Source organism: Sporothrix brasiliensis (genome assembly GCF_000820605.1).
Source record: "Sporothrix brasiliensis 5110 chromosome Unknown Cont14, whole genome shotgun sequence".
NCBI lineage: Eukaryota > Fungi > Ascomycota > Sordariomycetes > Ophiostomatales > Ophiostomataceae > Sporothrix > Sporothrix brasiliensis.
The window spans coordinates 252,707-275,998 of NW_024467133.1; the positions used below are offsets into that span (position 1 = coordinate 252,707).

Here is a 23,292-nt window from a genome sequence, read left to right on the forward strand (position 1 = left end):
GTCGCGTGGCGTCTGAATGTCGACTGAATCGGCCGATGTTGAAAAAAATTAAGGGATTTTTCCGCTGTTCGCATTGGCCTGCCGTGATTGGCTCGCTGGAGGTCAGTGGGGCACTGGGCAGCTTTGCCAGCTCTTTTCCTGATGGAAGGCGCGACCGCCTTATCGATAAGGCCAACTGCCCGGCAGAAAAAAAAAAAAAGCAGCAGTAGCGACCCTGCGTCCAATGCGTGCCTGCCCCAAATTCGGCCTACTTTGCATCACCAAAACGGCCGCCAAAAAAGTTGCATACAACGGGACAAAACATGACATAACACCACCACACACACTCCGATCCCGATTCCTTTTGGCTAGCCATGGCCGTGTACGACGTATCGTCACAGAGGCGCTCTCTGCTGGCCGACGCGACCACACTGGCCCTGCTGCCTCCTGCGCTGCTGCGTGCCCTCCAGAGCCAACCGCCGTCTGCTGCCTCAACGGCGACCACTTCGACATCGTCCACGCCAACGCCGCAACCACAAACCGCGGCCAGCTTTCTGGACGCTGTGGCCCAAGCGGCACTGCTGCCGCGTCTGACCGGGCCGCTATTTGCCCACTTCGAACCCCTCTTTGCCGACATCTGCGCACGGTGGCTGCTCCACTCCCGCCGAGGCGTTCAGGACGACACTGTCCTCGCTGCTTTTGCCAGAATCCTCCCACTGGCACCCTACCTGTCGGTCCTTCTGGACAAGTACCTAGACGAAACAGCCGTGGCTGCGGAACCGGGTTCCTCGACGACCGTACCGCTCCTACATACCCTGTCCACTCTCTACGACGCCGCTCCGAACGAAAAAAGCACCTCTTTACCCCCCTCCCCTTCCGCCTCACAGTCTACGTCACACTCTACCTCGGCCACCGCCCCGCCGCCAGACTCCGACCTTGTCCGTATTCTCCTCGTCCTGTGGCGTCTGGTGAACCTCGACGCTTCGGCCTACGCCCAGCTCGTGCCCGCGGGCCTCCAGTCGCTCTTCCACCATACCTCTCCGCCCGTCCGTTTTCTCGCCATTCGCATCTTCTGTCTCGTGCACGCCGCGGCCGACTTTAAACTGGAGAGTGTCCTCCGACAATGCATTCTCGAGGGGGACTCCTTGGTGGCTGATTTCGACGGCGTCCAGGCCGACTATACCTTCCTCACGCTGTATGATCACACCCGGTGCAAAGAACTGCACGAGCGGGTCCTTGCCATTCAGTCTCCCCCCCGTCAGGCAAAAGAGGAGGATGTTGCGGACAACGAGACAGAGGGTTTGCCCCTAGTCCTATCTCTCACACCCCTCGTCAGTGCATGGGGTCGCAGCGTCATCCCGCGTCCTGCTGCAGACACGGCGCTGGACGGCACGACCGCCTCGACCCAGCCCTCGCCTCTTACCAAGACGTCGACCACGCTCCGCAACCTCGAATCTCTTGCACAGTGCCTGCAACATCCCCAGCCAATCCTGCTGCGTGGCCTACCTGGCTCTGGAAAGACGTCTGTGGTCCGCGAGGCTGCACGCGAGCTCGGCATGGAGGCCGGCCTCGTCACACTGCACCTCAACGAGCAGACCGATGCCAAGACACTCATTGGCCTCTACTCGGCCGGTACAAAGCCGGGCTCGTTCCAGTGGCGTCCGGGAATCTTGACCGTTGCGGTGCAGGAGGGCCGCTGGGTTCTGATTGAGGACCTCGACCGCGCCCCCAACGAGGTCATGAGCACCATCCTCCCGCTGATCGAGCGTCGCGAGCTGCTCATCCCCAGCCGCCGCGAGACGATCAAGGCCGCTCGCAACTTCCGCATTTTTGCTACGGTCCGTACCACCCTGGGCCTCAACGGTCAGGAGACGACGCGCTCCTTGCTCGGCGAGCGGCTCTGGCGGCAGCTTTCGGTGCAGCCGCTGCCGCCAACGGAGCTGCGGCAAGTTGTCTACGACAGCTTCCCGTCTCTGCAAGCCCTTGCAGCCGACATCCTCGCCGTCTTTGACCAGCTGACGGCCCTGTCATCCAAGAAGAACAGCTCACTCTCGCCGGCCGCCATTGAGCGGCCCATGACCCTGCGTGACCTCATGAAGTGGTGTCGGCGACTACAGCGTGTTCTTTTCCGTCCCGGCTCGGGACAGTCGGCTGCCTCAAGGACAGTGACGGAGACGGACATGATTGGCATCTTCCTTGATGCTGTGGACTGTTTTGCCGGAAGTGTCAAGGACGACCGCGTGCGCAAGTACCTTGGCCAGACCATTGCGCAGGCGCTGCGCATTCCACCCGACGTGGCCGAGCACGCGCTTGTGTCCCACGAGCCCCCATTCAAAGACGGCGAGAAGCAGCTCTCTGTGGGCCGTGTAACGCTCAAGAAGCCAAGACGGGTCGGCGGTGCCAACGGCCTTGTCAAGTCCAAGGGACGGCCATTTGCCACGACAGCACATGCACGCCGCCTGCTCGAGCAGATTGCCGTCGCCGTCGACCTCAAGGAGCCGCTTCTGCTTGTCGGCGAGACGGGCATCGGCAAGACCACTGTGGTCCAGCAGCTGGCCGAGTCCATGGGCCACAAACTGGTCGTCGTCAACCTGTCGCAACAGAGCGAGGTCGGCGACCTGCTCGGTGGTTTCAAACCCGTCAATGCCCGCAGCTTGGCGATGCCCCTCAAGGAGGAATTTGAGGACCTCTTTGCGGCCACGGGCATCTCCACGGAGAAGAATGAGAAATACCTGAAGCGCATCAGCTCCAGCATCGCCCGTGGGCGCTGGGCCGATGTCTGTCGGCTTTGGCAGCAAGCACCCAAGATGTTTGACAAGATCCTGGAGCAGCTGACGGAGCGTCAGAACGCAGCTCGTGTCGAGGCAACCGTAGCAGCCACAGCAGCGACAGCTGGCGCAGCGTCAGAGGGCGCTGCCGACGCCCAGCCAACCAAGCGCAGAAAGACGGAGTCGTCCAAGCTCAAGGCCCTGCAAGACCTGAAGCCGCGATGGGCTTTGTTTTCTGAAAAGCTAGAGCAGTTCGACATCCAGGTCGCCAGCGGCCAAGGCGCGTTTGCGTTTGCCTTTGTCGAGGGCAAGATCGTCCAGGCTGTGCGGAACGGCGACTGGCTGCTCCTGGACGAAATCAACCTGGCCTCGCCCGACACGCTCGAGAGCATTGCCGATCTGCTCTCGTCTGGCCCCGGACATACTCCCTCTATTCTGCTGTCGGAGACCGGCGAGATTGACAAGATCGAGGCCCACCCCGAGTTCCGCGTCTTCGGTGCCATGAACCCAGCCACCGATGTCGGCAAGAGGGACCTGCCTATTGGTCTGCGGTCACGCTTCACCGAGCTCTACGTGGCCAGCCCAGACCGGGAGATCCAAGACCTGGTGCCGATTATCAAGACCTACCTCAAGGGTAACGCCAAGGTCAGCGACCGCATTGTCGAGCGCGTTGCCCGCCTGTACCTTTCCATCAAGGGCCTGGCTGAGGAAAAGAAGCTTGTGGATGGTGCCAACGAAGTGCCGCACTACAGTCTGCGCACGCTCACCCGCGTTCTCCGTTATGTCGACGATGTGGCACCCTTTTACGGTCTCGAGCGTGCCCTTTTCGAGGGGTTCTGCATGGGCTTCCTCACATTACTGAGCCAAACATCGGAAAACATGGTCATGCCGCTGATCTTGGACCACCTGTTTGGCGACGCTACCAGCAAGCAGCGCCGCCAGGCCATACTGGCCCAGGCTCCGCGGACACCCAGCGATGGTCGGCCCTACGTGCGTTTCCTAAACAAGGACAAGGACCGCCAGTACTGGCTTATGCAGGGCGCGGAGCCTGTCGTTGAGCGCGAAGACTACATCCGTACTGCTTACGTCGAGCGCAACTTGCTGAATCTCGTCCGCGCCACGTCGACGCGCCGCTTTCCCATCCTCATACAGGGCCCGACGTCCGCGGGCAAGACAAGCATGATCGAGTACCTGGCCCAATTCAGCGGCAACAAATTTGTCCGTATCAACAACCACGAGCACACCGACCTGCAAGAGTACCTCGGCACATATGTGTCCGGCGCCGACGGCAAGCTGCGCTTCCAGGAGGGTGTTCTCGTCCAGGCGATGCGTCAGGGGCATTGGATTGTTCTTGACGAGCTGAACTTGGCGCCGACCGACGTGCTCGAAGCGCTCAACCGTCTCTTGGACGACAACCGCGAGCTGCTGATCCCCGAGACGCAGGAGATTGTGCGTCCCCACGAGAGCTTCATGCTCTTTGCGACGCAGAACCCGCCGGGCCTCTACGGCGGTCGCAAAGTCCTCTCGCGGGCCTTCCGCAACCGTTTCCTCGAGCTCCACTTTGACGACATCCCCGAGAACGAGCTGGGCTACATCTTGCAAATGCGCTGCCGCAACACGGCGCCGTCCGACTGCGAGCGCATCGTCTCCGTCTACAAAGAGCTGTCGCGCCTGCGCCAGACGAGCCGTGTCTTTGAGCAGAAGAACAGCTTCGCCACGCTGCGCGACCTGTTCCGCTGGGCTCTGCGCGAGGCCGACAACCGCGACCAGATCGCCTGCCACGGATTTATGTTGCTGGCAGAGCGTGTGCGTGACGAGGAGGAGCGCATGTCGGTGAAGAGCGTCATCGAGACCATTTTCAAGACCAAGATCGACCTCGACGCCATCTACGGCCCCGGCGCCAGCGCCGATCTGCGCCGGTTCGAGGCCAAGCAAAATACATCGCAGCAGGTCGTCTGGACCAAGGCCATGCGGCGCCTCTTCGTGCTGGTCACACAGGCCCTGAAGAACCGCGAGCCGATCCTGCTGGTCGGCGAGACGGGCTGCGGCAAGACGACAGTCTGCCAGATGGTGGCCGAGGCCGCGGGCCGTGAGCTGCACATTGTCAACGCCCACCAGAACACGGAAACGGGTGACCTGATTGGCTCGCAGCGCCCCGTGCGCAACCGCAGCGCCATCACCGAGTCCCTGCGTCGCGACCTGGTCGAGGCGCTGGCCCTTTTGCCTGCAAGCGACGAGAGCCAGGCCGTCACCAGCGACGACACGGCAGACACGCTGATGGACAAGTACAGACTGCACAGCCTGGAAGAGAGAGAAAGCCTGCTGCCCCCGGACCTGATTGGGCGCATTGCCCGCGACGATGCGCGGAGCAAGGCGCTGTTTGAGTGGTCGGACGGCAGCCTTGTCCACGCGATGAAGACGGGCAGCTTCTTCCTCCTCGACGAAATCTCGCTGGCCGACGACTCGGTGCTTGAGCGTCTGAACTCGGTCCTGGAGCCGAAGCGCACCTTGTTGCTGGCGGAAAAGGGCGTGGGCGAGGGCGACGACGACCCGACAGTGCAGGCCCAGGAGACCTTCCAGTTCCTCGCGACCATGAACCCTGGCGGTGACTTTGGCAAGAAGGAGCTGTCGCCGGCCCTGCGCAACCGGTTCACCGAGATCTGGGTCCCGCCGCTGACCGACAGCGAGGACGTCGAGGCCATCGTCTCCGCCACGCTGGACGAGAACGTGCGCCGCCTTGCCAAGCCCATTGTGGCCTTCTCGTACTGGTTCGGCCGCACATTCCGCGCGTCTTCTGCCACGCCCTTTTCGATCCGAGACATTCTCGTCTGGGCGCAGTTTGTCAACAAGTGCAGCCAGACGTCGACGCCCGAAGCTGCCCTGATCCACGGTGCGGCGACCGTCTTCATCGACACGCTCGGCGCCAACCCGTCCGCCATGGTTTCGGCCGACCCTGCTGTGGCTGGCGAGCAGCGCGAGCTTTGTTTGCACAAGCTGGGCCAGCTGCTGCAGCTCACGGGCAACGCAGTGGCGTCCATCTACCAGTCAGAACCTGTGCTGCGAGCCACCGAGGACACGCTGTGGGCCGGCGACTTCAGCATCGAGCGGTCGGCCGCCGGTGCGCTGGATGCCAGCTTCGAGTTCGAAGCACCCACGACCAAGATGAACGTCATGCGTGTCGTCCGCGCGCTGCAGATGAACCACAAACCGGTCCTGCTCGAAGGCAACCCCGGCGTCGGCAAGACGACCCTGATCAGCGCCCTGGCGCGTGCCTGCGGCCAGCCACTGACGCGCATCAACCTGTCGGACCAGACGGACCTCATGGACCTCTTTGGTACGGATGTGCCGGTCGAGGGCGCCGAGGCGGGCAACTTTGCCTGGCGCGACGCCCCCTTTTTGCAGGCCATGCAAAAGGGCGAGTGGGTGTTGCTCGACGAGATGAATCTGGCGTCGCAGACGGTCCTCGAGGGCCTCAACGCCTGTCTCGACCACCGCGGCGAGGTGTACATTGCCGAGCTCGACCAGACGTTCAAGCGCCACAAGGACTTCCGCCTGTTTGCCGCGCAGAACCCGCACCACCAGGGCGGCGGCCGCAAGGGTCTGCCCAGCTCGTTTGTCAACCGGTTCATCGTCGTCTACGCCGACGTCTTTACCGAGGCCGACCAGCTGCGCATCGCCTACAAGCGCTACCCGACCATCCCCGCCGACACGGTCCGCAGCATCACCAACTTTGTCGCCGCGCTGGAGCGTGAGGTCGTTGCGAACCGCTCGTTTGGCCTGCAGGGCGCGCCGTGGGAGTTCAACTTGCGCGACACGCTGCGCTGGCTGGCGCTGGCGGCCGCGCCCCATGCATCGGCCGTCCAGGACTACTTTGACATTACGGTGCGCCAGCGCTTCCGGACAGCGCGCGACCGCCAGGAGGTCGCGCGCCTCTTTGCGACCGCCTTTGGTCGCCCCCACGAGCCGCACAGCCTGTACCACGCCGTGGGGGCCAGTGCAGCACAGGTTGGCTTTGCGCTCCTCGGCCGCAACCTCGTCTCGCAGCCAACGCCCGACTTTCCCGGCCTCCACGCAGCGCCGCGCCTGCCCGAGCTCGAGTCGTTGCTGGTGTGCGTGCAGAACAATCTCCCGTGTATCCTCGTGGGCCCATCCGGTACGGGCAAGTCGGCGCTGCTGCAACACGTGGCGGCTCTGGCGGGCAAGCCCCTGGTCGTGTTCCCCCTGAGCGCCGACGTGGATGCCATGGACCTTGTGGGTGGCTTTGAGCAGGCTGACCCTGTCCGCGAGGTTCTCGCGAGCGTGTCTGAGCTGAAAGAAAGCCTCGAGCTCTTCTTGTTGGAGCACGCCTCGGACACGCCGACCGACAATACGACGGCACCGGCGTCGACAGCTGCCGCCGAGCTGGTGCGTACCATCCGTCTTCGGCCTCGCAACAACCAGGGTGGTGGTGGAGCCAGTGGAGCTGCTGGCGCTGCTACCGGTGAGGCCGAGTATTTCGCTCGCCTGGCGCAGTGCATCGCCCGCCTTGCGCCCCTGATCGATGCCCAGTCGCCGCTCGCCGCCGTCCTGTCCCAGACGCACGACCTCCTCCAGCAGCCACTCACGCTCGAGAACCCTCGCTTCGAGTGGCTCGACAGCATCATCGTCCAGGCGGCCCAAGCCGGCCACTGGCTCGTGCTCGACAACGCCAACCTCTGCAACGCGTCCGTCCTGGACCGTCTCAACTCGCTGCTTGAGCGGCCGCAAGGATTCCTGAGCATCAACGAACACAGCGGCCCCGACGGCGCACCGCGAATCGTCGAGCTGCACCCGGATTTCCGCGTCTTCCTGACCGTGGATCCGCGGTACGGCGAGCTCTCGCGAGCCATGCGCAACCGGTCCATTGAGATTTTCATGGACTACGACACCGACAACGAGCAGGCCTCGGCGCTCCGCGTGGATCCGTACAAGCACCACATTACGCCCGTGGAGGCACGCATGCACCGCTATCTCCAGGTGACCGGCCATCTTGTGTCCGCCAACACCAACGCCGAGGCCGCGCTCCCGCTGTGGCTCGACAACCTCTCTCTGGGCGACTCGATGCTTCTCGAGCGCTTCCTCCGCGCCGTCGAAGCCGGCACGCTCGTCAAGGTCGCCGGTGGTGATGAGACGCAGACGCAGGTTGTGTTGGGCCGTCTGCGCGCCCTGCTGGCCTTTGTCAAGTCTGCTGATGCCCAGCCCATCCGCGAAGCCATCCTGAGCCAGTACAACCAGTTTGCCGAATCCCGCTTTGGAGAGGAGGATGCTAGCTCGGCGCAGGCAGCACAGCTCGGCCGTCTGCTGGTCCACGAACAGCCCCTGCATCCCTTCCAAAATGCGCCTCTCGCTCGCGCTCTCCGTCATGCTTCGCCCGAGTCGGCTGCTGGTGCCTGGTGGCAGGCCGTCAGCTACGAGCGCTACGCCGACGTCTACTACGCCCACGAGGACCTGCAGATGCAGGCGCAGCGCGCGTCCATGTACCTGTCCAAGATCTCTCTCCTGACGCGTCTGCAGCGCTCGTCGCTCGTGGAGCAGGTGGCTCTCATCAAGCGCGACTCGACGGCCCACGCCTACAAGTTCCTGGACGGAGTGGCCCGGCAGGTCCTCCAGTTCTGCCTGGCCTTGGCTGGTCCGTCGGCAGGAACTGGCAGGGGGGGCGGCTTGGTCGACCGCTATCTGCTCAACATTGTGTGGCACTTTTGGTGGCGCACGCATGCTCTGGCATCGCAGTCGAGCTTTGACGAGGCCCAGTTCCAGGCTCATCTGGGCTACGGTCGCCGCCTCCTGGACGACGGCAAGAAGTCGCTGCTGGGCGTGACAGCCTCTTCGTCCACGCCCCTTCTCCCTGCGTTTGTGTCTGCTGTCATCCAGCGCCTTGAGGACGACTTTGCGGCCGGCTTCAAGCTCACCACCGGTCTGAGCATGGACGTGCTCTGGCCCGTGCTCCGGCCGCTGCCCATCCCCAACATTGCCTCCTACAGGCAAATCACCAGCATGGAGCGCCTGGCCGCCCGCTTTGACAGCCTCAAGTGGCGCGTGTCGTCCGCCACGGCTGCCGACCTCGGCAAGGTCATCACCTCGTTGGCCGACGCGTACCGTCTTCTGCGCGTGGACGGCGCTGACTCTGCTATTCTCGTCCAGGCTCTCGCAGATGAGATTGGCCGGCTCGAGGCCATGGTGGGCGACGACCGCCAGCAGCCTGGCGCGCTGCCGCTATTTACTAACATCTTTGAAGCCGTGCGCCAGCTGCATGTTCTATACGGAGCCGCCGGAACGAGCCAGGACGACCAGCTCAGCACCCTCGTCCTGTCCGACCTGCCGACCGCCTCCCAGCTGCGTCTGCGGAGCTCCGTCGGCGCCGCCAACGTGCTGCAGACCGTCGACCACCTGCTCAGCCAGGACTCGTCCATCCGCCCGTGGAGCGGCACGCTGTCGAGCCAGCTGCTACGCAAATGCGACGTCATCACGTCGTCGTCGACCCTTGCTTCTCTCCGCTCGCTGGAGAGCGAGCTGCCATTAGTCAGCAAGATGGTCGCACAGTCGTCCGCGTCCATCGTTGCGGATCCGGTGGCGAAGCTAACCCAGGGGCTCTGGGACCTGCTCGTTCTTGTTATTGCACCGCACGACGCGACGCTGCACGCCAACATCGAGTCACTCTTTGAAACGGCCGTCAACCACCCCCGGATTGCCGACGTGGTCATTTCTCAGAACGGCCTCGTCCTCACCGCCGCCCAGGACGATGGAACCAGCCGCGCGCTCCTGGCTCAGAGTGTGATCTGGCCCGGTCTCGACAAGAGCTTTGAGGCGTCGTGGCCTGAGCACTTGGGCCGCCATCTCGCGACGGTCCTCAGCCAGCACTTTATGCCCGCAATCTTGGCCCTCGCCGCGTCCAAAGAGCACGCAACGGGCCCCCTGCACCAACCTTTTGCGGCCATTGCCTGGGTGCAGTTTGCTCTGGGCTGCATCAAGCTGTACACGCCTGACAAAGTCTTTGATCCGTACCTCAAGTGGCAAACCGAGCAGGAGTTTGATGCGTCCCTGCGTGCGTCGCTGGACCACAAGGCCGTGTCACTCCGCCAGTTTGACCGCTCGTTTATGAACCAGGAGGCCACCGCCGCGACGAACCTGCGCCTGAAGCTGGTGGAAGAGGACATTGTTGTGCTCGACACCACGATCGAGGCAGCGAACAGGAAACGCAACCACCAGCAACCCACGACCAACATCTACCGCCCGCCCAGCACGGGCAACGCCAGCGAGCTGTCTCGCCTGCAAAAGGACGTCTTTAACCCTGTTCTGGACATCACCGTCAAGGACAACCTCGGTGCCGCGCACTACCGCCTTGTGTCGTCGCTTCTCGCTGTGAAAACCTCGACCGCATCCACAGAGGCGCGCCAAGAGCTCCAGCTTGTCCAGGGCAACGTTACGCGCCTGATCGAGCGTCTTCTGGCCAGCTTCACCGCATACCAGGACCTGGCCGTGCCCCTAGCCAACCTCTTGCGCTGTCTGCAGCTTGGTCTCTCTCTCAGCGAGAGCGCGCCGCCCCCCTCGGATGTCAGCTCTGATGGCGAAGACACGCGCACACCCGCAGCCCAGTGGCTCAACGTGGCGCCGTTCCTGAAAGGCCGCCTGGCTCACGCCGAGGACATCCCGCACGCAATCTCCAAGAGCTGGGAGTTTTTGCAGTTTGGCAGTGTCTGTGCTGCTGTCGACGGAGCTGTAGACGGATCCAACGGCAAAGCGATCAATGCCTCAGCGTTCTCGACCGAGGGACGCCGCCGCATTTTCGAGACGTTCCACCACTTCTTTGATGAGTGGAAGAAGAAGCTGGCGGCGGACCAGAAGGCGGAGCAGGACAAGAACAACCTGTACCGGTTCCGCGGCAGCCTGGAGGACGAGGAAGAGCAAGACGCGGCCGAGTTTACCGAGCTGTTCCCCACATACTACGACGAGGACAACAAGGACCGCGACCAGCAGGGCACCCCTGCGGCCAACAACGCGGCCGCCGCCACATCCAAGTCAACGTGGGACCTGTCAGCCGACATCGCCCAGATCCACAACGAGATTCTGCAGCCGTCGCGTCCTGCCACCGACGTGATTCTTGATTTCTGCAAGTCGACCGCCCGCGCCATGGCGAAGGAGAACGTCGACGAGGAGCAGGTCGTGGCCATCTCGCCGTTGATGGATGGCCAGATCCTCCCGGCGACAATGCTGGTGCTGGACGACAAGCTGCGCGAGCTGCAAAACGCGAGTGTCACGGTCACGGTGCCCCAGAAAACCAAGAACCCCAAGAATGCCAAGAACCCGTCGCAGTACAACTTTTACGCCGACACGAACCTGCCCGAGGCGCGAAAGCTGGTTGCACTGGTGCACGACATCCAGATCAAGTTCCGCACCCTGCAGCGCAACGACGAGATCGGCCACCTGCAGCCCATTGCCGACGTGCTCGACGGGTGCGACAAGGTCCTGGAGCTGGGCTTTAACGAGCCGCTGGCCAAGGTGATTCCCCGCGTCGAGAAGCTGCACGAGTTCTTGTACGAGTGGCAGTTCCGTGGATACGCACCCCGCGTCTACCTCACGCCGACGCTCTACGACCGTACGACCGCCACGCTCGTGAGCTGGCGCAAGCTGGAGTTGTCGACGTGGAGCCGCCTCTTTGACACCGAGGTCGACACGTGCCGGCAGGATGCCGGCACATGGTGGTTCATTGCCTACGAAGCGGCTGTCGCTGGGCCCATGGCCATCCTCCTCGAGTCGGGCAAGGACGTCCGCGATCCCAACAGCACCGTTCTCGCCTACCACGCCGAGCAGCTTCTCAAGGAGCTGTCCTCGTACCTCGCCGGGTCCATTGCTGGCCAATACGGGGCCCGCCTCGACCTGCTGCGCCAGATTGCCGCCCATCTACGCCTACTCCTGCTCGACTACCCTGCCCTCACTGTCGTCTCCAACGCCTTGGAGAGCCTCATTGGCTACTATGCTCGCTTCGAGAGCCAGGCCATCGAGGCCGTCAAGAAGGGACGCGAGGGCCTGCAGAAGAAGATGAACGATGTGCTTCTTCTGGCCAGCTGGCGCGATACCAACATCGAGGCGCTCCGCGAGAGTGCCCGCAAGTCGCACCAGAAGCTCTTCCGTCTCGTGCGCAAGTTCCGTGCCGTCCTGGGTCAGCCAATGGGGCCTGTGATCCTCCAGGGTCTCCCGGACATCGAGTCGGAAGCTGTCGTGCAGGGCAGTGGTGTATTGGCGCTCTACTCGTACGAGCGCGCCATTGCGATGGAACAGCCGCTGGCGGCGGCCAAGATGTGTGCACAGCTTATTCCGAGCTGGGGCAAGGACCCGCACACGCGCCGCCTGTCCGGCATCGACCGCATCGTCGGCATTATGGCTAAGGCGAGCACGCTGCCCGAAGCCGCCCTGGACGCGTCTGACATTGTCGCGACGTTCTTGACCGACCTTGTGTCGTCGGCATCCGAACTGCGCAAAGAGACGCCGGGTTTGCTGACGGACGAGAACAAGGCGGCCGTCAAGCAGCTCAAGACCCGCAAGACCCGCCTGTTTGACGAGACGGTCAAGGCCGTCCGCCAGATGGGCTTCAGCAACAACCTCGGCACGAGCCGCCTGGCGGCCCAGGCGTCGCTCGAGATGATCTTCTCAGGCCACAATGCCACGCGACTCCCCGACGAATTCGACCTCCCCGGCCTCGAGTACGGCTTCCATAAGTTCATGGGCCTCGCGCCCCAGTTCCGCAATGCGCTCTACGACCACAGCAGCGACCTCCAGCGTGTTGTCGCCCGCCGCAGCGTGGGCTACCTGGAGGGCATACTCTTTGTCTCGTTGCAGCAGCGCGAGCTCCTTGCCAAGTCAACCCAGGGACTGGTGGCTTTCGACGACCAGATCGCCTACGTTCAGGGTCTCAGCAGCTGCTTCGATGCCGAGGTCGCCGTAAGCCTCGATAGCGTGTCCGGCGACCACACGCGTGTTCTCCGGTGGCTGGTCTCAATTCTGCAAGTGGCTGTCCATCTCGTGAGCATCCACGCTCGCCTGGCTTCGGTCGACGTCAAGTCCGTGCAGTCCACGTTGGAGGGATGGACGACGAAGCTGTCCAAGCAGCTCGCTCTCCTGGATGCGGCGCCTGCGCTCCCCTCGGGCTTCGTCTCACCCAAGACTCTCGCCATCCGCAGCGAGGTCGCGGCCGACGTCACTCGTTTTGCCGCGGAGCTGGACCAGCAAATCGATCAGCGTCCCGAGCTCGCCTACATCCTCCGCCAAATCAAGCTCTGGCTCAGCACGCGTGGTCAAGATGACTCTCAGGCCGTCCCTCTGGGCGACCAGCCGGAGACGGCTCTGGCTGCCTTCACCGACGAAGCGCTCAACCTATCCAAGATGGTGCTTGATGCTGTGCAAAAGTTCAACAAGTCCGTCTCGGACCTACCCACATCCACAGAGGAGACGGCGTGGCTCGTCAACTACAGCGCCAAGCTGTCGCTGGCCGTCAAGTCTCTACATGTCGACACCGTGTCGAGCAGCGTGGAGCGGTGCATCGAGCTTCTCCGCTCGGTCTGCAGCTCATCGATTTCGCAAGCACCGGCCGCGCTCCTCCGTGTCCTGCTGCCGCTTCTGCAACAATACGCCTCCACCTACCGCCACACGCTGCTCCAGCTGACCACCGTGCACCGCTCCACGTGCCAGCTGGGCCACCGCCTCAGCCGTGCCTTTGTGGAGATTGCCTCCCAGGGCTTCTGCACACCTCCCGAGAAGACGTCAGACGAAAAGGCCAACGACACGAGCGGCAAGCTCGAGGACGGCACGGGTCTTGGTGACGGCGAGGGTGCCGAGGACATCAGCAAGGACATTGAGCCGGACGAGGACCTTTCGGAGCTGGCGCAGACGGCCAACAAGGAGAAGAACGACAAGGACAAGGACGAGGGCATCGACGACGAAAAGAACGCGGTTGACATGGGGGACGACGAAATGGAGGGCGAGCTCGGCAGCGTGGCTGGTGACGACGAAGACGAGGACGACGAGGATGGCGACGACAATGACGCCGAAGAGGAGGAAGACGACATGGACGAAGAGGCTGGCGATGTGGACGACCTGGACCCGACGGCCGTCGACGAGAAGATGTGGGACGGCGAGGACGACGCCAAGGACACAGACAAAGAGCAGCAGGGCAATGAGGCAGCCGGCCAGAAGAACGAGGAAGACGACCTGGCCGCGGCCACGGACGAAAACGCCAAGAGCAAACCTGCTGAGGAGCAAGCGACGGCCGCCGACGAGGCCAAGCCCGAGGATGAGAAGGAAGCAGACGGCGAAGACGGCGACGACAAGAAGGAGGATGGCGACGGCAACGAGGACGACGATGACGACGACGACGCCATTGGCGAAGACGATGAAGAGGCCGGCCCACAGCAAGAACTCAGCCGGCAAGACCAGAATGTGGAGCAAAACGATGTCTTGGATCTGCCGGATGACATGCAGCTCGAGAACGAGGACGGCAAAAACGACGATGGTGACGATGACTTTGACGACCTGGACGACCTGGACGACCTTGACAACAAGGACGAAGAGGCTGCTGAAGAGCAAACAGAGGAGCCACGTGGCAAGGAGGACGAGGCGGACGCCAGTGCCAAGGAGGACGTGAATAAGGAGGAAGTGGACCAGACGATGGATGGTCCTGAGGAGTTGGAAGACAACAAGGATGAGGTGAATGAGGACGAGGATGAGGCTGAGGAGGTGGACGGCGAGGGCGCCAAGGAAGAAGGCCAAGACGAGATGGAGGTAGACGAGGAGGATGACGAGGAAGAGGGCGCGCCTGAGCCGCTGAAGAACGCCAAGCCCGACGAGAAGGAAAATGCGGCACAGAGCGACGTGCAGAGCGGTGTCGGCCAGGAGCAGGACAACACGACCGGCGCTGAGGAACAGGACGACCAAGACGACGCGTCGGCGCCGAACAAGAACAACAGCGCCAAGCGCGAGCAAGGCGACAAGGGCCAGCAGGACGCGGATGACCAGGAGATGGCGTCGGGTGGTGACGGCACGGTCTCGAACCGCGAGCGCGATCAAAACGATGAGGACCCCACGCAGCAGGAGGACCCGTCCGCGGCCAACGCCGACCAGGACGAGCGGCAGCCGTTCAAGAAGCTGGGCGACGTTCTCGAACGGTGGCACAAGACGCGGCAGGAGATCAAGCAGGCTGAAGAGACCGTCGAGCAGGAGACCAAGAACGAGAACGCCGAGAACCAGAGCACCGAAAAGGAGTTCCAGCACCTGCACGACGAGGACGCGGCGCCCACGACGCAAGCGATGGGCGCAGCGGAAGACGAAGAGGCCAAGCCGTTTGACGACGCGATGGCGATTGAAGAGGACGAGCCGCAGCAGCCGCAGCAGATCAAGAACGAGGAGGAGGACCAAGACGCGGCGGGCGAGGGCAAGCATGCGGGCAACGACGAGACCAACGAGGACGAGGGCGAGCCAGACGTGAACGAAAATGACCAGATGAAGGACGACGACACCGAGGAGAACAGCGCCAAGAAGAACGAGCGCGACGATGGGCGGGCGGGTGCTTCGATGCAAAAGGGCGCGTACGACCGCAATGCGGACGAAGACGAAGACAGGATCAAACAGGAAGACGAAGAGGACGACGAGGACGAGGACGAGGACGAGGACGAGTTCGTCACGAATCAGCTTTTGTCGACGCACCTCGACGACGACGTCTTTGACGACACCGACCCCTCGCTCATTTCCATGGACGACGCCATCCGGCAGTGGTCGGGCTTCCAGACCGCCACGCACCCGCTGTCGCTGGCCCTGGCGGCACAGCTGCGCCTGATCCTCACGCCGTCGCAGGCCACACGACTCTCGGGCGGCTTCCGCACGGGCAAGCGGCTGAGCATCCGCAAAATCATCCCGTACATTGCGTCGGGCTACAAGCGCGACAAGATCTGGATGCGGCGCAGCGTGCCGACGAAGCGTGCGTACCAGATCCTGCTCTGCGTCGACGACAGCAAGAGCATGGGCGAGGGCCTAGCGGGCCTGTCGACGTCGTCCGACGCGGGTGTCTCTGGATCGGCGGCCTCGCCCGGCCAGCTCGCGCTCAGCTCGCTCGTCATGGTGGGCCGCGCGCTGTCCATGCTCGAGGCCGGCCAGGTGGGCGTTTTGGGCTTTGGCGTGCGCGTGTTTACGGCGCACGCCCTGGACGCCGAGCAGTCGTTTGCCGGCGCGTCGGGCGCGGGCGCGGGCGGTGCGGCCGCACAGACGCTGCGGCGGTTCACGTTCCAGCAGGACCGCACGGACGTGGCGCTGCTGCTCCGCAGCACGATTGACCGTTTCAAGCACGCGCGCGAGATGAACGTGGCGTCGAGCAGCAGCGCCGACCTGTGGCAGCTCGCCATTATTCTGTCGGACGGCCTGACGCCCTCGGCGGCGCACGAGCGCATCCGGCTGTTGCTGCGGGAGGCGGCCGAGGCGCGGATCATGGTGGTGTTTGTGATTCTCGACGGCGGCAGCAGCAAGAATGACAAGAACAACAAAAGCAATAAGAGCAGCAAAAACGGCCAGAACGGAACGGCCGCCAACGGCTCAGACAGCGTGCTGGACCTCAAAGAGGCCAAGTTCGTCAAGGACCCGGCGACGGGCGCGAGCCGCATTGTCATTGAGCGCTACCTCGACACGTTCCCGTTCCCGTACTATCTGATTGTGCACCACCTGGACGACTTGCCGTCGGCACTGTCGGGCCTGCTGCGGACCTGGTTTGCGGAGGTGAACGAGTGAGAGAGAAACGAACAGCAAAGGAAACGAAAAGATACGAAAAGAATAAAGGAAAGCATATTCAAAATTATTGGCGTTGATAGGACTTCATTTTGTGGCGTTTTGGTTTTGGACATCCAAAAATAGATGACGGCTGGGCAGCATTTTTTGATACATTTTACTCAATACAGCGTTTGCACAGTTGACATTTTTTTTGGATACGATGGACTATGCATAGTATGGCTTTGGAACACAAGTGGGTTCATGTATTATCTTCGCTTCAAACTAATGTCACAGACTCTCTCATATAGGCACACCCTGGCCAGGCCCGGCTTGTGGCGCTGGCGACGATGCGCCGTCACGACTGCCCCCTCGTTCTCCTCGTTCTCCCCGATCGCCGCCGCTCCGCTTCGGCTTCCGGAAACAGGCGAACTCGTTCTTGCTCGCCTCCCGCAGCCGCTTCAGCACGCTGCGCATCTCCGGCAGCTCGCCCTGCAGCCGGGCGCGGGCGTCGTCGTCGGTGCGTGCGTCCAGCTCCTGGTAGATCTGTCCCTGCAGCTCGCTGGCGCGCTCCGTCGTGTACTGGCTGAGCGCCTGCGCAATAAACTCGACGTCGAGCGTGGCCTGCATCAGGCCGGCCAGGTCGTACTGCGCGCCCGAGGGCGATGCGGCCGCGCGCGGCTGCTGCTTGAAGGCCTCGAGCAGCTCGCGGGACAGCTGCTCGAGCAGGTGCGACAGGACCTGCTGGGTGAGCGAGGCGGCCGTGGTCGACACCTGGGAGTGCACGAGGACGAGCAGCAGCAGGGCCTCGTAGACATAGGGGCGGACCTCGCGGGGCTTGGCGCTGGCGCTGGCGCTGGCGCTGGCGGCGGCCACGACGGGCGGCGCGTCGATGATGCCGGCGCGCACGATGCGGCGCAGCGACTCGACCGAGGGCCGCGTGTACGACAGAAACAGGCGCGTGTCGATCTGGCCGAGCACGTCGCGGATCGTCTTGGTCTCGTCGGTCAGCTTGACGGAGAAGGCGTTTTCAAACTGCGTGTTCAGGCGCGGCACGACCTCGACGCGCAGGCTCTGCAGATTGCTCAGCGTGAGCAGCATCCGGACATTCTAGAAAGGTGGACGGGTTAGTTGACACACACAAGACAAAATCGATCCACGAGGAAAACACCACACAAGAAACCTACCCGATCGCCCGCGTTAAAGGCGCCGTTGTCCATGATGGACGAGGCGCGGCTGTCGTGCAGCAAGCTCATGACGGCCGACGACATGGCCGTGGCCGACGGCGGCGCCACGTAGCCCACACCATCCGCATCGGTAGTCGTCCAGTCGTCGTCGGCCCTCTTCATGGGCCGCTCGGCGTTCTCGACCATGCCGCTCAGGGCCTTGTACAGCGTCGTGACGTACTGCGCCCGCACCATCTGCAGCAGTTTTGTCGGCGGCGGCAGCACAATGTCGCCCGCGCCCGGCTTGCTCATCGCCTCGGACACGTACAGGATCTTCTGCATGCCCGACAGGATGGCGCCCTCAAACGCAGCAAAGGCCGCCGGCATCTTGGTCACATCGCGGCGGTCGGCGGCGCGGTGCCAGTCCTCGACGTACTTGACGTTCTCGGCGTCCTTGTTCCATGCCGCGCACAGCGCCGCCACACAGCGCTCCCGCACAGCGCCGACCAGCGTCCTGAGCCGCTCGACCTCCGTGGCGTCCGCGCCACGGCCCGCCACCGACCCGATGCCCGCCATCTCGGACGCGCCTGCGCCGACAAGCGCCAGGTACTTGGAGAGGTAGTGCACGCCGCTGACCGAGTTGGACCAGGGCGGCCAAAAGGCAAACTTCTCCCAGGCCTCGCCGCGGCGGGGCGATGGCGGTGGCGGGTTCTTGGGGTCGAGGTTGAAGCGCGGGTCGCGCAAGGCGTTGGGCGACAGCGGGCCGCTTGCGCCGCCAAAGCCGCCGTTCAGCGAGGTGGTCGACATGGGCGTGCGCGGCGACAACGGGATGGGCGAGAAGAGCAGCGACACGTCCTCGGGCGGCGGTCCGGCAAAGAACGAGAAGACGTGCTCGCGGATCAGATCGACGAGCTCGACGGCGCCCTTTTGCAGGTCGACGGCGCCCTGTTGCGACAGGCGGTGGTGCGTCTGGGCCTCGCCGCGGTAGCCCGAGGGCAGCGACTTTTGCGTCTTGCCCTCGACAAAGCCCTCGACGGTGTGCCAGAACTCGAGCACTTCGCCCAGGACGCCCTGGGCCGAGAGCAGAGAGACCAAAAAGTAGTGGATCTTGTCCCACAGCTCAATGACGTCGGGCGAGTCGAGCGAGCCGATCTTGCTCTCGATCGTCTGGCGGCCGATGGACCGCAGGTGCGCCGCAATCACATGCGGCGCCGGTTTGTCGGCCGCGGCAAGGCGGCGCCGCAGGACCTCGATCTCGACCTTGGTCCGGTCGCACACGGCCTGGATCTTGCCCTTGAGGTAGTCATAGCGGCTCAGCAGCCACACCCAGATGGGGTTGTCTTCGACGCCGAGCTCGAGCAGCAGCCCGATCAGCTCCATGTGCTGGTCGCCCCGGCCGCCCGCAGCATCCGCGCCCGACCGGCCGCGCACCACGTTGCTGTGCATCGACGTCAGGCGGCGCCACACGTCGCGCTTGTACACCTGGATCTGGTCCTCGACGTCGTGCCACATGCGCGCAGCCAGCAGGATCTGGTACATTTGCGCGTCGGTCGGCCGCGACTCGTCCAGTACAGCATCGTTGTCGTCGTTGTCGTCGTCCTTGCCGCCGGGGCCGCCGTTCTTGTCCCTGCTGCCTTTTGTTTTGGCGGCCTGCGCCGCCTGGGCCGCCTGGGCCGCGGCCGCCGCACCCTTTTTCTGGAGCTCCTGGGCCAGGGCGCGCGCCTCGTCCGCAAAGCGGCGTGCGCGGTGGTATTCCTCGACCAAGCTCTCGTGGTCGTTCCGCTTGATGCTCTCTGTGATGGCGGCGCTGGCCTCGACGTACTCCTGGAACCGGCTCAGCTCGCCCGACAGCACGCGCAGCGTCTCCTCCTTTTCGCGCCCGCCCAGCGCGGGGCCCCACACGTCCTCGGCCTTGGCCGACACCTCGAGCAGCGGCACCTTGATGCCCAGCACGCCGTACTCGCTCTCCTTGACCAGCGCGTTGCGCTTGCGCGTGTCCGAGGGCGGCGTGGCGCCTGGGCTGCCCAGCCCGCCGGCACCCGCCACGCCGCCGCTGATGCTGCCGCGGAACCCGCCGCTGCGGCTCGAGTGGCGCGAGTGGGGACGGGCGCGCGGCGGCGGTGGCGGCGTCGGCTCGCCGCCGTAGTACTTCATCTCCTTGTAGACGTTGTCGATGGTGGCCTTGGCGCGCACGAACCGCTCAAAGTTGGACTCGACCAGCACCTTGAGCGACGCCGACTTCTGGTCAATCGACCGCGACAGCACGTCGATGCCGGCCACAAGGGCCTCTGTGCTCGCGTCTCTGTGCACCTGCGACAGAAAGAAGGCCGGCGAAAAGGTCGTCGACGACAGCAGGAAGCGGTTGCGCAGTTTCGGGTCGTCCTGCACGTTGGCCAGGCCGTTGCGCTTGAGCGCCAGAATCACGCTGTCCGTCGTGCCCAGCGGGTCCGGCTCGTCGCGCTGCACGCCCTTGTCGGCACCGGGCAGCGTGCTCTGGCGCTGTGTGGCTGCGCGCTCCAGCGCCTGGTAGCGCGACTTGCGGCGGTTCAGCTTGGCCTTGCGCTCCCGGTCCTTGGCCGAGACGGCCGCAGCAGCCATCGTCTCGCCGTCGGATCCATCGCTGTCGTTGTTCTTGTCCGCGGGCCACACGTCCGGGTACGCTGTCGAGATCTGGTAGAAGTCGAGGACGGATCGCTCGAGGTCCGTCATCTCGGCGGCGGCATCGGCGGGTGTGGGGACTGTTCAGATGCGGTGCAGACGGGTGCAATCGGTCGTGCACAGTCGTGGCATTCGAATGCTGCGCTGCGGTTGTGCCTCGTTTGTGCTTCTCGTCGTCAATATCGTCGTCGTCGTGATGCAATGCGATGTGGTCAACTGTCATCGTCTCTTCGACACGATTAGGGGACGTGGCTGGTCTCTAGTGCCCGCCATAGCCTGGTGCTGCTCCTGAGCTTCGCCAGCGCCCCGTTTCAGAAGGAGCCCATGAAAGTGACTAAGCACGGCGCTTATCGCTATCGATAGTGCGTCATTCTTTATCCGGCTTCCGAAGGCTGTCGCGACTCGTGCGACGGAGTTACGATTGCGCCTCTGCTCCTGCTGTTTTAATGCCTCTGTCCCCCACTTGGGCCAATCAGCCCGCCACTTGTGGGTCCACCTCGCTGCCCTTTGGCCCGTATTTGGCCGCTAGAACCACATGTCAATTTATCACTCATTTGGCAGGTACAGCGACTTTGCGGTATTACGCTCTACTGGGAAGGAAGGCGCTCACTATCTCCAGCCAAACCAATATCCCTTCCATTTTACCGCGCAAAAGCTTTTTTTGGCTATTTTTTTTCTGGGTTTCTTTGTTTTGGCCACCAGCTCCAAAAATCGTCCTCGGTGCATTCTGTGCTTCGATTTGTTCCTTTTCTCTCTTCTTTTCCTCCTCACTCTTCTCGACAATCGTTTCTTTGCGCCTCTCCCGTCCTTTCGTCTCTCCTTCGCCGACTACCCCTCTGGCCCGAAGAGTCGGCCTTGTCTCGCATCGCGGCGAAATATCCCTCGACCAGCGCTCCCTCCTTATTCGCTCTCTTGCGCCTCGCAACCTCCTCCCACACACAGACACCATGCTGGCCCTTCGTGCTGCTGCTGGCCCGGCCAGACGCCAGTGCATCCGCGCTGCTCCCCGCGCGGCGGTCTCGATCTCTATGCAGGTTCGTTGAGCTCGAGGGAGAAGAAACACAGATTGTCGACCGGATCTCGCTTCCGGAAGCCCATTCGCTAACACGATGTAGGCCAGATTCTATTCGGACAAGAAGAAGCCTGTTGCCCAGTTTACCGGTGTCAAGGGCTCCGATGTAAGCTTCCAGTCCCTCTATGCCCTTTGCTTTGAGTTTCCGTGTGCCGTGCAGCAGGACAGCCCCACGTCCGAAACCTGACCGGGTCACGGACGTCTCGGCAGGTGGATCGCAGACTGCACGTCACAGGGAACACAGAGCCGTGTTGGCCTCGCGTACGAGCTACGACGCGAGCGCAGCGTCCAATTGCTTGACGAGCCATCCCGCGCTAACGCATCCAGGGCCTCTACCCCGTCAGCCTGATCGAGGGTGACGGCATCGGCCCCGAGATCTCGGACGCCGTCAAGTCCATCTTCAAGGCGGCCAAGGCGCCCATCTCGTGGGAGCCCATCGACGTCACGCCCATCCTCAAGGACGGCAAGACGGCCATCCCCGACGCCGCCATCGACAGCATCCGCAAGAACAAGGTCGCGCTCAAGGGTCCCCTGGCCACGCCCATCGGCAAGGGCCACGTCTCGCTCAACCTGACGCTGCGGAGAACCTTCAACCTGTTTGCCAACCTGCGGCCGTGCCGCTCCGTCGCCGGCTTCAAGACGCCCTACGACGGCGTCGACACCGTCCTGATCCGCGAGAACACCGAGGGCGAGTACTCGGGCATCGAGCACGTGGTGGTCGACGGCGTTGTGCAGAGCATCAAGCTGATCACGCGCGAGGCCAGCGAGCGCGTGCTGCGCTTCGCCTTCCAGCAGGCGCAGGAGATTGGCCGCAACAAGGTGCGCGTCGTGCACAAGGCCACCATCATGAAGATGAGCGACGGCCTGTTCCTGCGCGTCGCCCGCGACGTCGCCAAGGAGTTCCCCGGCATCGAGTTTGACGACGAGCTGCTCGACAACACCTGCCTCAAGATGGTCACGGACCCGCTGCCCTACAACGACAAGGTGCTCGTGATGCCCAACCTGTACGGCGACATTCTGTCCGACATGTGCGCCGGCCTGATTGGCGGCCTGGGCCTGACGCCCTCGGGCAACATTGGCGACGAGTGCTCCATCTTCGAGGCCGTGCACGGCTCGGCGCCCGACATTGCCGGCAAGGCGCTGGCCAACCCGACGGCGCTGCTGCTGTCGTCGATGATGATGCTGCGGCACATGGGCCTCGGCGAGTACGCCACCCGCATCGAGAAGGCGGCGTTCGACACGCTGGCCGAGGGCAAGGCTCTGACCGGTGACCTGGGCGGCAAGGCCAAGACGCACGAGTTTGCGGCCGCCATCATCGAGAAGCTGTAAGGCGTTCACAATGGGGGTATGGGGAGACTATGAGATGGTAGGTGGCGCCCGGCACCCTCACTAGAGACGAGTGCCGTAGGTGGGATGGATGGTCGACGCGTCGACGCACCATTCCATCGTCCACCGTGCTTTTCTGCATGTCATTAACGACCGTCAAGGATGTCACTTTTGTCATAATTTTGGTTTCCTGTTTCATACAAATGGGTCTTTTTTTGTTTCCATGTTTCGTTCTTTTTCGAGTCTCGTCGTTTCATTTTGTACATTTGCATCGCCCGTACATTTAGATTTGATTCACACCGATGAGCCATTGCATGCAGGACCTCCAACGGTGGTCCGTTCAGTTCAGCCTCATTACCCTTGCCGAGTGACTGCAAGCATCTCCCAGACGCAACCTGAACCTGCTGCCAGCCGCATCGTGCCGTCGTGCATTGCATGAAATGCGTCAAACAGACCTTCTAGCTAACTATACGACTGGTCGGCCTCCCTGATTAAGCTCCTCGAGACGCGACCATCTGAAGGCCAACCAACAGCCACTTTGCAAGTGAATGGACGGATGACATGA

At 63.1% G+C, this 23,292-nt stretch overlaps 3 protein-coding genes across 3 annotated transcripts; 2 read left to right on the forward strand and 1 right to left on the reverse strand.

Annotated features, from left to right (window-relative positions):
- Nucleotides 1-353: 353 nt before the first annotated feature.
- SPBR_03555 (midasin) lies at nt 354-16,529 on the forward strand (the record flags this gene model as incomplete). The annotated part of the gene is made up of 1 exon (XM_040761846.1): nt 354-16,529. The coding sequence occupies one exon, from the start codon at nt 354-356 to the stop codon at nt 16,527-16,529; it is 16,176 nt and encodes a 5,391-aa protein (XP_040622763.1).
- A 279-nt stretch (nt 16,530-16,808) lies between these two features.
- Nucleotides 16,809-20,380, reverse strand: SPBR_03572 (Exocyst complex component Sec5; the record flags this gene model as incomplete). Its single annotated transcript, XM_040761863.1, has 2 exons — nt 16,809-17,615; nt 17,693-20,380. The coding sequence occupies 2 exons, from the start codon at nt 20,378-20,380 to the stop codon at nt 16,809-16,811; spliced, it is 3,495 nt and encodes a 1,164-aa protein (XP_040622764.1).
- An 896-nt stretch (nt 20,381-21,276) lies between these two features.
- SPBR_03730 (isocitrate dehydrogenase (NAD+)) lies at nt 21,277-22,730 on the forward strand (the record flags this gene model as incomplete). Its single annotated transcript, XM_040762020.1, has 3 exons — nt 21,277-21,363; nt 21,445-21,507; nt 21,729-22,730. 3 exons carry the CDS (start codon nt 21,277-21,279, stop codon nt 22,728-22,730), a joined length of 1,152 nt encoding a protein of 383 aa, XP_040622765.1.
- Between the last annotated feature and the right edge of the window lie 562 nt (nt 22,731-23,292).